The sequence below is a fragment of the Spinacia oleracea genome, chromosome 2, assembly GCF_020520425.1.
Source record: "Spinacia oleracea cultivar Varoflay chromosome 2, BTI_SOV_V1, whole genome shotgun sequence".
Taxonomy (NCBI): domain Eukaryota; kingdom Viridiplantae; phylum Streptophyta; class Magnoliopsida; order Caryophyllales; family Amaranthaceae; genus Spinacia; species Spinacia oleracea.
Window position 1 is genome coordinate 100863325 of NC_079488.1, and position 12883 is coordinate 100876207.

The 12883-nt window shown below is 34.1% G+C and overlaps 1 protein-coding gene and 1 long non-coding RNA gene across 2 annotated transcripts; both read left to right on the forward strand.

The window, feature by feature from the left end:
• The first annotated feature begins 765 nt into the window (after window positions 1-765).
• On the forward strand, window positions 766-5634 carry LOC130468046 (uncharacterized). The gene is made up of 10 exons (XR_008928372.1): window positions 766-970; window positions 1111-1229; window positions 1438-1600; window positions 1703-1749; window positions 2402-2470; window positions 2672-2737; window positions 2846-3025; window positions 3112-3198; window positions 4009-4108; window positions 5116-5634. It is a non-coding gene; the product is annotated as an uncharacterized lncRNA (long non-coding RNA).
• Window positions 5635-9036: 3402 nt separating this feature from the next.
• Window positions 9037-12391, forward strand: LOC110776935 (pectinesterase 2). Its single transcript, XM_021981506.2, has 2 exons — window positions 9037-9933; window positions 11520-12391. The coding sequence occupies exons 1-2, from the start codon at window positions 9069-9071 to the stop codon at window positions 12194-12196; spliced, it is 1542 nt and encodes a 513-aa protein (XP_021837198.1). The 5' UTR covers window positions 9037-9068; the 3' UTR covers window positions 12197-12391.
• The last annotated feature ends 492 nt before the right edge of the window (window positions 12392-12883 follow it).

Genomic DNA, 12883 nt, shown 5'->3' on the forward strand with positions numbered 1-12883 from the left:
CAATTTTTTGTAGTGATAAATCACATACCTTAAAAACCAAAAAAAAAAAAAAAAAAAAAACTAGAAACTGATAGTTATACTGAACGAGCCCTACATTATTCTGATTATGTACTCCGTAAATATTACAAAAGACGTACACATAACATAAACTTATTAGACTCGTATTTGTAAGCTATAATTATGCATCAATTCTTAAATGGACCTGGTCCACACTAAATTTTTGCGGATCATGCCTAAAAGAAGGTCAACATCTTGTTCCTTATTTATTTTGGCATGTTTATTATGATTATTATGGGGGGTAAAAAAAAATTCAAATTAGAGTCATTGATATATGTTGTGCTTGAATAATGTCATTTTAAGTCACGATTCACTTTTAAAACATAGGGTTACTTAGTAACTATAGATAAGAAATTTGGTGTATAGTGTCTATATGAACAATAAAGGTCTCTATGTAGGTAAAAATGGTGCTAGAGAAAATTAATAATTTTGGGTGCACATAATATTATTGTGGACCAGATCCCCACAAGAATAATCCATAGTTATGACTTCTCGCATTCACGTCATGACTCATCCAGTAGAGAATTCATAGGTTTCATAAGTCAAATAGATCGACTTCCATCTTATCTCTATTATATAAAGGAACAGCTGAGGTTAAAATAGTAAAATAACTTTTCGTGTCCCCATAGAAAAAGACGGTAATACCCCCCTAATTAAACCGCACCCTTTCATTCCAAACCCTAAAATTACCCAGAGCACACACGACATCCTCCCTCAACCCATCGCCTTTTCTCTCTCAACCTTTTCGAATCTGCTCTTCAATGGCTTTCCCCTACTCAGAAATTCAACAAAACGTGATTCTCCGGCTGCGAGGATCAACTATTTGGTGAAGAGTAATATCCCTCATGTCCGTCCAGCACGTCGAATTCCAGAACCACAAATCTGGAAAGTAGAAGTTCCCAAAATAATAATGGTGAGTATTTTACAATTCCAATCGTAATTTACCCTTTTTCAAATTGATTTCAAATTTCTGATTGATTTATTCAAACAAAAGAGGGATTCATATGATGGATTCATTTGGTTTCAATTTTCTGACTAATTGAATCTTCTCAGAATTGCAAATCTGGAATTGAATCCTACTTTCGCTCCAATCGAATTTTAGTCCGCTCCAATTAGGGTTCTATAAATTTGGGTGAAATTCCTGGGTTTGATCGATCTTCTTCAAATATCGGGTAACAGTTCTTCATTTGCTTTTCTGTTTTGTTTAAATTACATTTCTTTTTCTGGGGATTTTTTTTCTTTCTGTTTTGATAATTATTACGATTTTAATTAGGTGTTGGTAATTTAATTTCGTTTTGTGATTTTTTTCAAGCAATATTCTGAATTTCTTTTGAATTAGGTGTTGTAATTTAATTTCGTTTCGTGATTTTTTTTCTTCAGGATTTTAGTTAATTTTTAGTTTGCTGAGGTTTCTACAATTTGTTTTTGAGAAAATGGGAAAGCGTGGAAATAATCAGAAGAAAGCCCCTCAGAATTTGAAGAAAATGAAGCTATTATGAAGATGTGAAAAAATACAATAATATGGAGGATGAAATTGATGCCTGTAAGTATTCTCCTTCGTATTGTTCTTATAATTATTGTATTGAGTTTGTATTGATTAGAAATACCGAGTTTGTATTAATTTCTTTGATTAATTAAATTGTAGATGATGGTGGGATCAAAAAATATGACAGTATTTCCGAACTTTCTGAGGTATATCTTTTCAAATATGTTTTTCCTCTATCATAATTGTAGTGTGTGCAATTTTTATACGATCCTGCTATGTCAAATTGAATCACAAAACCTGTCAAACGGACCTAAATTAAACATTTTGGTTAACCGGTAAATGATTTGTGTGTTCATTAGCACTATAATAGGTTGATTACTTATTTATTTCGTCTTCCTGCTAGCTCCGCCTTACAGAACTAAATAATACATTCCATTGTCGAAATAATATTGCCTGCTAGATTCATGATAACCAGATTAACAATAATTGCTAACCAGTTTGGATCAGATGAGGTGATCCAGATGTAAATCATTATCTCTCACCAGTATGGAATCAGCTGATATGTTGGAAAAGAAGCAGAGTCTGCAAATCCAGAACTGTTAAAGGTCAAAGAGAGGAGCTGACTCTGCTTCTTTTCCAACACAGCAGCTGATTCCGTCTCTCTTGCCTTATGTTTTTTATCTACATTATTTTACAAACCTCACAAAGAAACATCTTTTGTGTAAAATTCACTAATGGTTTCCCAAATTCCATGCATTAAATCTTTTTATGCATTTAATATGTTTTCAGTTTATTATTATGGTTTCTTGGGTATGATTGATGACTTGGTGTAACACTGCTTCTCTCATTTGCCTGCAGGAACCGACAGATGCATTTCTATAACAAAATCTTTTCCATGGCAGATGTTATTGTCACTCCGACAACTGGGTATGTTCTTTGCTATTGCCTCCCCTCTGTCGTTAATGTTTTGGACCTTGGCCACAAATTTGTAAAATGTTGATAACAATATGCGCATGTGCATCGCAAACCACCCGTTTCTATCTTTGAATATATCAATTCACTGCTACCTTTTTCAGAATTTAGTTTATATCGTACTATCAGCTTAATTTTTCACATTTGATATGTCAGTGTAACTGCATACACGGACTAAGAATGATGCTTTAGAAACCGGCTAACTCAATTACATTATTTCTGGTGAGTTCTTGCGGAAATTCGGTCTGTTTAATTGGAACTTGAAGTGCAATTGATTGAAATTTGGAGTGAAATAAATTTAAATTGATTTTTTTATTGAATTTGTTGCAGATTAAGGTAATTTGTGGTGTTGATCACGATGACCTAAGGCATCTGTTCTTAGTTTCTAAAACAGTAAGCGAGTTCAAATCAAATTGGGAACCTGAAAATCAAATAGGTAAAATGATAAAGGCAGTGATAGCGATGAACACCCAGAGGAAGCCTCGGCTCACTAAATTCTACGATTTCCAGGTAATATACGTCTTTCGTAAACATTTGTTATCCATTCCGTTGGTAATTAATATCCAAATCCAATCGAATTTGCTATCAATTTTCAGCTTCAAACTTACTTTTGCAATTTGTTCACCGGTCGAAATTAAAGCCTCCAGACAAGCAGCAGGAGCTGATTCGTATTCTCTACCTAGGTATTACAATCTCTCTAAAATTTTCTCACATTCATAGTCATTATAATTACCTCAAAGTCGAGAAAGTTGTAATTCGGGTAATTATTTGATGTACTATTATAGTCAATTGCACTGAAAATGTCAGCAATTTCGTGAATGTGATTCCATTTTCCGTACTTAATATGCCAAAATTAAAGAGTATAATAGAATATAATCTCTTAATTTGTTTAATTTTGGGTATTAAGTATTTAGTTTTGATGATCTGACTGAGAGGAATTGGGTTTTCTTTTCTTTCCTTCTTAGTTGTTCTGGACTTCTCTCTCCATTTCTTTTCTTCTTCTTTTTTTTTTTTGATGATGATGATCAAGATGTAGAAGAAGTGGGAGATTATGAACAAGGGGAAGATGACGTGGATGAAGATGTTGATGTTGATGGCGGTGAATATGAACAAGGTGAATTAGAAGAAGATGTTGGATGATATTTGAAAGCTGATTCAGATGATGAGGATTGAGATAAACAGAGATGAGATAGAATGCGAATGTGTGATGATCATAGGGACCAAGATGACACTTATTAATCTGATGCTTCAAGTGATTATAGTAGTGATTAGGTTACAAGTAATACTTTGCAATTTTTGGCGAATGTATTAACTATCTATAAGGGTTTAGAGGTCTACTTAGTATAGTAATATAGTATGTAAATGCGGGGGCAGTTTAGTAACAAGTATGAGTATATTCTGAATTTTATCAGCTCACTTCTTAGTGAATCTAAAATTTCTTATGCACACCCAGACTAAACCTGATTGTCTCCAGTTCGGCATTTATTTTTCAGGTAATTTCAAAGTTCGCAGTTTGCAGTTTTTGAAGCAACTTCAATGGTGGTTGCGAATTCGCCCAGTTCGTAATTTTCTATCCTAATCAGTGGAATTTGGGTAATTAAAACTTCATATTTGTTGCAAGATTTTCCTTCTCCCTTTTCCATTCTATTTCTTTCTCTGATGTGTTGATCTGCTCTTTTCGATTTTTCCTTCATTCTTTTTCTCATACTTTATTTGATTCTTTGTAGCTAACAGTGATGGTGTTTCTTTAGTCAAATAGGAACTTTAGTGTGTTAGATATTTCGCAAATTTTGTAGTTATATAATGATAGAAAGCTAAAAGGATGTTGCAGTTTTTTGAAAATAGTGTTTGTATTTACCGAGTTTGAGGAGATTATGAATTTATGATTATCATTGATTTAGAAATGGGTGTGGGAAGAGCACATCCAGAACTCAAGGTGAAGGTAGAGAACGGTTAAAAACAAGATAGTTTCAATGTTGACATAATCTCCGTGCTTAAGAAGGCCAAAGCTATTAAAGCTCTCTTTGAGAAGAGAAGATGAATTGTGCTACTACTAGCAAATTCAGAGTGCTTATGAAACATTGTTCATATTACTACTATAGTATGTTCTATTGGAATGGTGATATTATTAAGTAGTTAAATTTATAAATAATAGTGATGGTCATATGGTGATATTATTCATCTCAATTCTCCGTACTAATATCTGCATAATGTAATGTGCATAATGTTATGAACAGAGGTCTTAGTCTTAGTGGGATTATGCAGCTTTGTTTTTGTTTTCCTTTTCCTGTTAAAATAAATTGACCAAACTTTGTTTTTCAAAATAATTGATATAAGAAATTGTAGATCCAATTGAAATTGCTCATAAAAATGCATATATTTGGCATCCATATGATTGGTGTACTCAGTAGTAGTTATGACAATAACTATGGTTCAGATTATAGTTATAGTCATAGTTATCAATAAGGAGTAGCAAGTGCCACTTTATCTGATAGAGTTTGCTTCAAATGTTGTTTGTTAATAATAAGTTAATTTCCTTGCTTGAATCTAACCGGTTTAATCACTCCTTGGATGCTCATGAGTTTTTTTTGTTTGTTTAGAGAGGTACTTGATGCTAGCAGTAGGTCACAACAAAGCAGAAGTGAAAAGAAGAGCCGATCGATAAGCTATTTAGAAGTTGGGGATGAAGCCTATAACGGGTGTCAGCATTCTTTGTGAAGAATAGTCGTTGTGTAGAGTTCAATTCCTGAATTCAATTTGTTGGAACAATTAGTAATGAAAATTTGATTTTTTCGTTGTGATATATTAGTTGTAACGACACAAATTTAAGTTTTTTAAAAATTCGATGCGTGCATATAAGACTAGTATCATATAGATCAGATATAACACAACTCTTAAAGAAAAATAAAAAAATACTCTAACACATACAATATTTTATCGGATAACTACCTTATCCACAACTGAAATCTAATCTATCATAAAAAAAAAATAGTTGTGATAATGAGTGAAGGGTGTGCACTTTAATTTGTTAATCAACTACTGCTGGATACGATTATTGCATCACTTACACCAGATATCACCTTTAATTAATATATAACGTTATTTTAATAGTCGTTTAGTCACTCGTGGTATTAGAAGCATGCATGGTGTAATGCACCTAACCACGTAAGTAAAGAAGATGATTATTACTCTGTATTTAATTATTTATTAGCGTGGAAACACCGTGTTATCTATATGTAAATTGTTCTATATTGGAGAAAAATAAGAAAATAAAAACCTATAAGTATGATATCTATGTTGAATTTATGAATGTCTTGGACTCTCCTCCTTCTTATTGAAATGCCCAGACCCATTTTCACATTTTCTATTATTTAAAATTAATACACATTTCACATATCTCCGTTGAATTTATGAGTATAACAGTTGGTTTTGTACTTGGTTAAAACAATGGCGTAGAAGCAAGTCGTAGGCATTTATTTCCGAAAACGATGAAATTAAAAATATGATAGATGATTGAATAACTTTAATTCGAACGCTTTTTTTAAGGAGCAAAAAGGTCCTCGATCATTATGTAGTACTTCATTCGTATTGTATTAAAACTTGAATTAATTATATACGTAGTACTATCTCCGTTTCAGAAAGTTCTTTACAGTTACTATTTGCACGAACTCCAATGCAGTATTTAACTACTAATATATCCAATTTCGTACGTGGAAAAATTATAAAAAGTTGATATTCTGAAAGTACATACCGAGATCATTCTAACAAGATTTTACATGTAACGTTTTGATGTATATAATAATGGGAATTTACGGTCAAAGTTTTCATACTTTGGACACATTTTCCAAAGCGTAAAGAACTTTCTGAAACAGAGGTAGTAGGTAATATATTCACTTCTCCAAAAGTTGTATTAAAACAAGCCACATGCATTATGTTTTTTTGATATAACTTCATATCCATCATACATTCGTCAAATTATGCTTTGCGTTTACGTAATCATATGCATTGCCCTTTCTAATTTGTTATGTACTTCCTAAACACATTTTCAACAGATTATGATCGTAGACCTAATTCCTTAATTATTAATGTCTCCCTGGTCAAATCACTCATAATTCATGGTAGTTGCGTCGTCTGGTCGTTCTTTGGATCGGATCGGGTCGGATCGAACGAATCATTGTTCTTGCATATTTATAATGGCGCACTACAAGAATTTGTATTTTTAACGACAACCTAATTACGACGGGTCAAAAATCCCGTCGTAAAAGGCTTTTGCGACGGGGCAAACAACCAAATAATGACGGGAATAACCGTCGCAAATGTCTTTTACGACGGGTTTACGACGGGATTTCTATTAACGACGGCCCCCTTTTATGACGGGTTCGCGACAGGAAATCCCGTCATTAATCAACGATTATTGGCCTTTCGCGACGGGATTTCCCGTCGTTAATAGTACAATTTCTTGTAGTGGCGATATGTAGGTATTTGATTGAATCTACTACATTCAATAAATACGTACATATCCCTTTGAAATAAATAGTACTCCCTCCGTCTCGGAATACTCGACTCGGTTTAACCGGCACAGAGTTTAAGGGACTTGAATTGACTTATTTAATTTAATAAGTATTAGTTGTTAGTGGGGTATTATTTTAATATAGTTAGTGGGAGGTGAGTTAAGAGGTGGAGTTAGGGGAGAGTAGGGGTTGAATTTTTAATTATTTTTTGTATGGAGTAGGGGTAGGTGGGTTAATAGGAGTGGAGTGAGAAATAATATAATATTGTTAGAATATTTCCATTTTTAGAAACAGGTCAAGTATTAAGGGACGACCCGATAAGGAAAACAGGTCAAGTATTCCGGGACGGAGGGAGTAACAACTACTAACTGAGAATCTGGACACATTAAAGTGAGTAATGTATCTGTACGGTAAGCCCTACCGGCAAGCCGGTAGGACATCCCATATCATAAACAAGGACACAACTATAAGCAAGGCAGGCTAGGACGACCGCAGTCGGTATTTGGACATGGCTAATCTCAGTCGGCATTTCCCTGCCAGCACCTACCAGACAGATCCCAAAAAGAGGATCTGGGACCGAAGGGTAATAACCAGTATCCTCCGTATAAGAGACCCGTCTATAAATATGGATCCCCATCAAATGTCAAAGGTACGCAATTCAACCCAATCATTCTTACAACCATTTATTACAGAGCTATAAGCGTAATCTGACTTAGGCATCAGAGGGGTAATTTTTGGATCACCCCCGAGACAAGTTAACCATTCTATTGTGCAGGACACAATCAGCAGTGAACGTCTGAGACAAGTCAACCCCACCCTATTCCAAGTCCGCAACCGGAATAGTATCGTACTTCTTAATTACTTAGCTTCTATACAAAGGACAAAATTAATGTGGAAAACTGGAAGTTGATAAGTAATTTTGAAAATAATAGAGTAAAATCGATTCTAGAAGCAAGGTACAAAAGGTCCTAAATGATAAAATGAATAGTATGTGTACGCAATCAAAATACAGAAAATAAAATTTGGCACACGTAAAATTCATATATTATCCTAGAAGCGAGGTTACTTAAGTTATGATCGAGCAAGACTAGCTATACAATAATTGTAATTAAGGAGAAAATATGCGGTATCGTGATTTATGTTGTTACGTTGGATATGTTTTTGGAATATCTACGGAGTGCGTACGTACGTAATACAGAGTACGGAGTATATGGCTTTTTTATGTACTTTTGATAGTACTGTTGTACTTGGGAATTTAGGATGATGATAATAAATTTGTAACAAGTGCATGGTGCACGACTGCGCGCACACCACATTTTAAAAGTTTAATTATTACGAATTATATGCATGTTCAATTTCCAACAACGTGTCTAGGTTGTTTGCAAAATGGGTAATTAATACTCCCCCCCTCTCCCCTCTTGAAGCATTACAATAAACTTTATTTTTTTTATGCGAATGAGTCACGAGTTCAATATAATTATAGGTGGGGGCAGAGGATTCGAATCAGACATCTATCATACATAAACCATCAGTCTTAACCATATGCCAAAACCTCATTGATATGACAATAAGCATTATGATTCCGCTTCTATCAAATTTATCTGCCGGTTTATTTATCAGAATATGTTTTCTTAAACCTCCTTTAAAATCGACTCGGACAGTTAGATCACCAAGGATTGCATGAACAATGTCGACTCTTCGTAAATTATAGTATGAAACTAGAAAGAGAGACTAATCGCGTATTATACTTTTCATTTGAGATAATTCCTTGAATTGAAAAGTTGTTGATTGATTATAGAAAAAGAAAAATAAAACCTCGACAACTACAATTGAGTAGTGGACCATTCCACGTAAGTCATTAACGAATTGGAAGATTATAACACACATAATTATCAATTTGATTAGCTAGCTAATCCATAATCTAATTATATGATTACGACCTCCATCCAATCCAACTCCTATAAATCAAGGCTCAAATTAATAAACTTCTCATAATATATACTTATTCTTACACAATAACCATAAGAAACCCAACAAAATATATGGCTTATTATCCTATCTTTCTAGTAATAGTTACTTTTCTCACATTTTTAGTTGAAAGTTATGGTGATCCTCCTAATTTGTTATCATCATGGTGTAACAAAACACCATACCCTAAACAATGTGAATATTACCTTAGCCATAACCAATATTCGCCCCCAATTACAGGAAAATCAGATTTTCTTAAGAAGATGATGCAAATTGCGTTACAAAATGCTTTAAAAGCCCATCAAAGTGCTAATTCAATAGAATATAGTTGTAAGGATGAAAGAGAAAAGGCGGCGTTAAAGGATTGTCTTGAGCTTTATGAGTTAAGTATCCAACACCTTAACCAAACTATGTTCACCTCTAGTTGCACCCAAGTTGATGCCCAAACATGGCTTAGTTCAGCCCTAACCCTTTTCCAAACATGCCAAAATGGGTTTAGTGACTTGGGTGTTACCAAAAATGTTATGCCCATGTTGTCTAATGCTAACGTCTCATGCTTGATTAGTAATGCACTTTCTATTAATGGGCCTGGGCCGATTGGTAATAATTGGGACGAGCCCAAAGATGGATTCCCGGATTGGGTTAGGCCCGGTGACCGGAAATTGCTCCAATCGTCGAGCACTCGAGCAAACCTAGTGGTGGCACAAGACGGTTCGGGGAACTACAAGACCATAGGGCAAGCAATAAGTGGTGCCTCTGGGAGAAAAGGGGGTGGGAGGTTTGTGATTTATATAAAGGCAGGAATTTATAAGGAGAATTTGGAAATAGGGAGTAATTTAAAGAATATTATGTTTTTAGGGGATGGAATAGGGAAGACTATTATCACTGGAAGCAAAAGTGTTGGAGGTGGTGCCACTACCTTCAGATCAGCTACGGTTGGTAAGTTCAAATTATATTTATATATATACTTGTATTATGTTTGTTGTATAAACAAAATCACAAAATAGGTTAAATAATTAAAATCGAGCTCATACTATTTTTAGGAATATTATTGCGTATAGGAATATTATTTTTTGGGGGTAGAAAGAACTATAACCCTAGCTAGCTATAAAGGTTAAAAAAAAATTATTTGACCGATTCCTGCGTTACTGACTGAAATCACATAGTAATAAAAGTCAAGTTTTGCAAGTGTTGACTTGAGATAAATTTGGGTGACCGGAAATATGTTGTCATAACTCATAAGACTTACTATTCAAAACAATTACAAATAAATAAAGAAAACATTTAGTTGTAACTTTTTCCATTTTTGATTTGATTATAGATATGGACGTACGGTTATCCGAATAATTAAATAAAACCATGCAACTAGCATAATTGATATGAAGAACAATAAACCAAATTGGTAGTTTTCTAACTAAACACTCCTATTACATCTTCTTTTACGAATTGATCAATGTGTTTGTGTTAATTTGTTTTCTATCCCTAATTATCTTTACAATTAACTTACATAGCACGAAAATGTATATCTAAACAAAGTTTTTCTATAATTAGGTTAGTATTTGGTTAATAAGTAATTGCATGGATATCATCATGATAGAAAGCTAGGTATGTAATCTAAACCACTTCTCAACTGCCTTAAGTTTCAACGATTCAAGATTAGTAATCCATATATAGTACTTTAATTGTTATCCTAAGCTTACCTAATTAACTACTAAGTTAATAACTTTGGCAAACTTAATTAAAAGTAAAACGACTTTAATTACGACAACAACAAAATGAAACGCATGCTAAAATTTTCAGTACGTAACCTATCTTTCCTGCTTAGCGTGAAAGTGACCAAAGGTCCATTGAGAATTTGTTAATCTGAATGGCTAATTCAATACTCCAGAGTCCGTACACATACATTTATTATTTCTAATAATAATGTTACAAAAGTAACCATTTAACTCTTCAAAATGTTAAAAGATAATTAAAGTTATAAAAATTGGGTAAAAGTTATTCCAAAGTACAATAAATTTATTGTATACCTTGTGTGTGTAAGGCTTGTTGTATACTTCCTCCGTTTCTAAATAGTTGTACCGTTTTGACTTTTACGTTTGCCAACGCATAAGTTTGACCATCAATACTTATAATTATGTATTAGTAAAAATTATAAAAACTTGATATATTTAAAATATATATTAAGACGACCCTAATAATATTTTGTATAATAATTTTTAATTTTATTTATTAGTAGAAAATTGAGGTCAAAGCAAGACAAGTGAATAGTGTCAAAAGTCAAAATGGCCTGTGCAACTATTTAGGAACGGAGGAAGTACATTATTAGTAATTTTGAAAGAATTTTTTTATTAAAATAAAAAAGTTTATCACTTAAAGATAACTTTTACATTATTTAGGGGTAACTTTTGAGGTAACTTTTAAATAAAAAAGTTTATTGTACACCACAACGTAGGTGATAATGTGATATCACTGATATACAAGTACTCCATAACAAAATATTGTTACTTTTGTTTAATTGTTTTCAGCCGTAGTAGGCAGTGGTTTCATGGCACAAGGAGTAACTTTCAGAAACACAGCCGGTCCATCAAACCACCAAGCTGTAGCCCTCCGGTCAAACTCAGACCTCTCAGTGTTCTACAAATGCAGCTTTGAAGGATACCAGGACACTCTATACGTTTTCTCAAACCGCCAATATTATCGTGAATGTGACGTTTATGGAACCGTAGATTTTATATTTGGAAACGCTGCTGTGGTTATGCAAAACTGCAACATTTATACAAGGTTTCCACCCGCTGGGACAAACACAATTACAGCCCAAGGCCGAACTGACCCGAATGAGAACACCGGTATATCGATCCATAATTGTCGGGTCAGCTCGGCAGAAGACCAAAGAGGGTCCAAGACTTACTTGGGCCGGCCTTGGCAAGCATATTCACGAACTGTTTTTATGAAGACATATATGAGCAGTATAGTTGACCCAAAAGGTTGGCTAGAGTGGAGTGGCAATTTTGCCCTTAACACTTTGTACTATGGGGAGTACGCAAATACGGGTCCTGGGTCGTCCACGTCAAATCGGGTCAATTGGAAGGGTTATCATGTGTTAACAACTGCTGCTGAGGCTGGGAAATTCACAGTTGGGAATTTTATTGCTGGGAATTTCTGGTTGCCTAACACTGGTGTGCCTTATATGTCCGGGCTTTAGGTGATTACGACTTACAACACATATATACGCTCATAGCATGATAATTTCTTTAATAAATAGTTGATTAGTTGCAATACATTAAACGTACAAGTGATAAAAGTGAAGGGTATAACAAATATATTGTGTATAGATTATTTGTATTGAAATACACTCTGGAGTCCGCATACAAATTAATACAAACCTCGCGCGATATAATTCTTTTTCTTACAACTAAACGAGTAACAGTTTCAAATATATTTTGTATAGATTTTTTGTATGGAAATAATCGTGTGTTATATATGTATATATTTTTGTTATAGCTAGACAAGTGACAAAAAATTGTGGAGCGATTTCCTTCAATATTGCATAAAGATCAAATAATTTCCAAAATATGTTACTTTTTAAGTTAATTCCCACCACACCGTCCACGTCAGCATGGTAAACCGGTTTTTTTTTTTTTAAATAATCAGCCCAAAACCGCTAAATGAAATAGCGGTTTATAGGGTTAACCGCTATCTCATTTAGCGGTTTGTTAACATATCAAAATCAAACAAAAAAAGAAAACCCTCGCTCTTTGTCTTCCTCTCCTTCGCTCCCGCCTCCTCCCTCTTCGCAGCCCACAACCATCGGCGTCGCCGCAACCACCGGCTGGCTCTTCGTCTTCCGTCGTTCTTCTGCGTCGATCTTCCACCGTTATTCTGCCGTCGC

Coding starts and splice junctions, on each gene's coding strand:
- LOC110776935 (XM_021981506.2), top strand. CDS start 9,069: ATGGCTTATTATCCTATCTTTCTAGTAATAGTTACTTTTCTCACATTT. Junction 9,934..11,519: donor CTTCAGATCAGCTACGGTTG/GTAAGTTCAAAT, acceptor AATTGTTTTCAG/CCGTAGTAGGCAGTGGTTTC.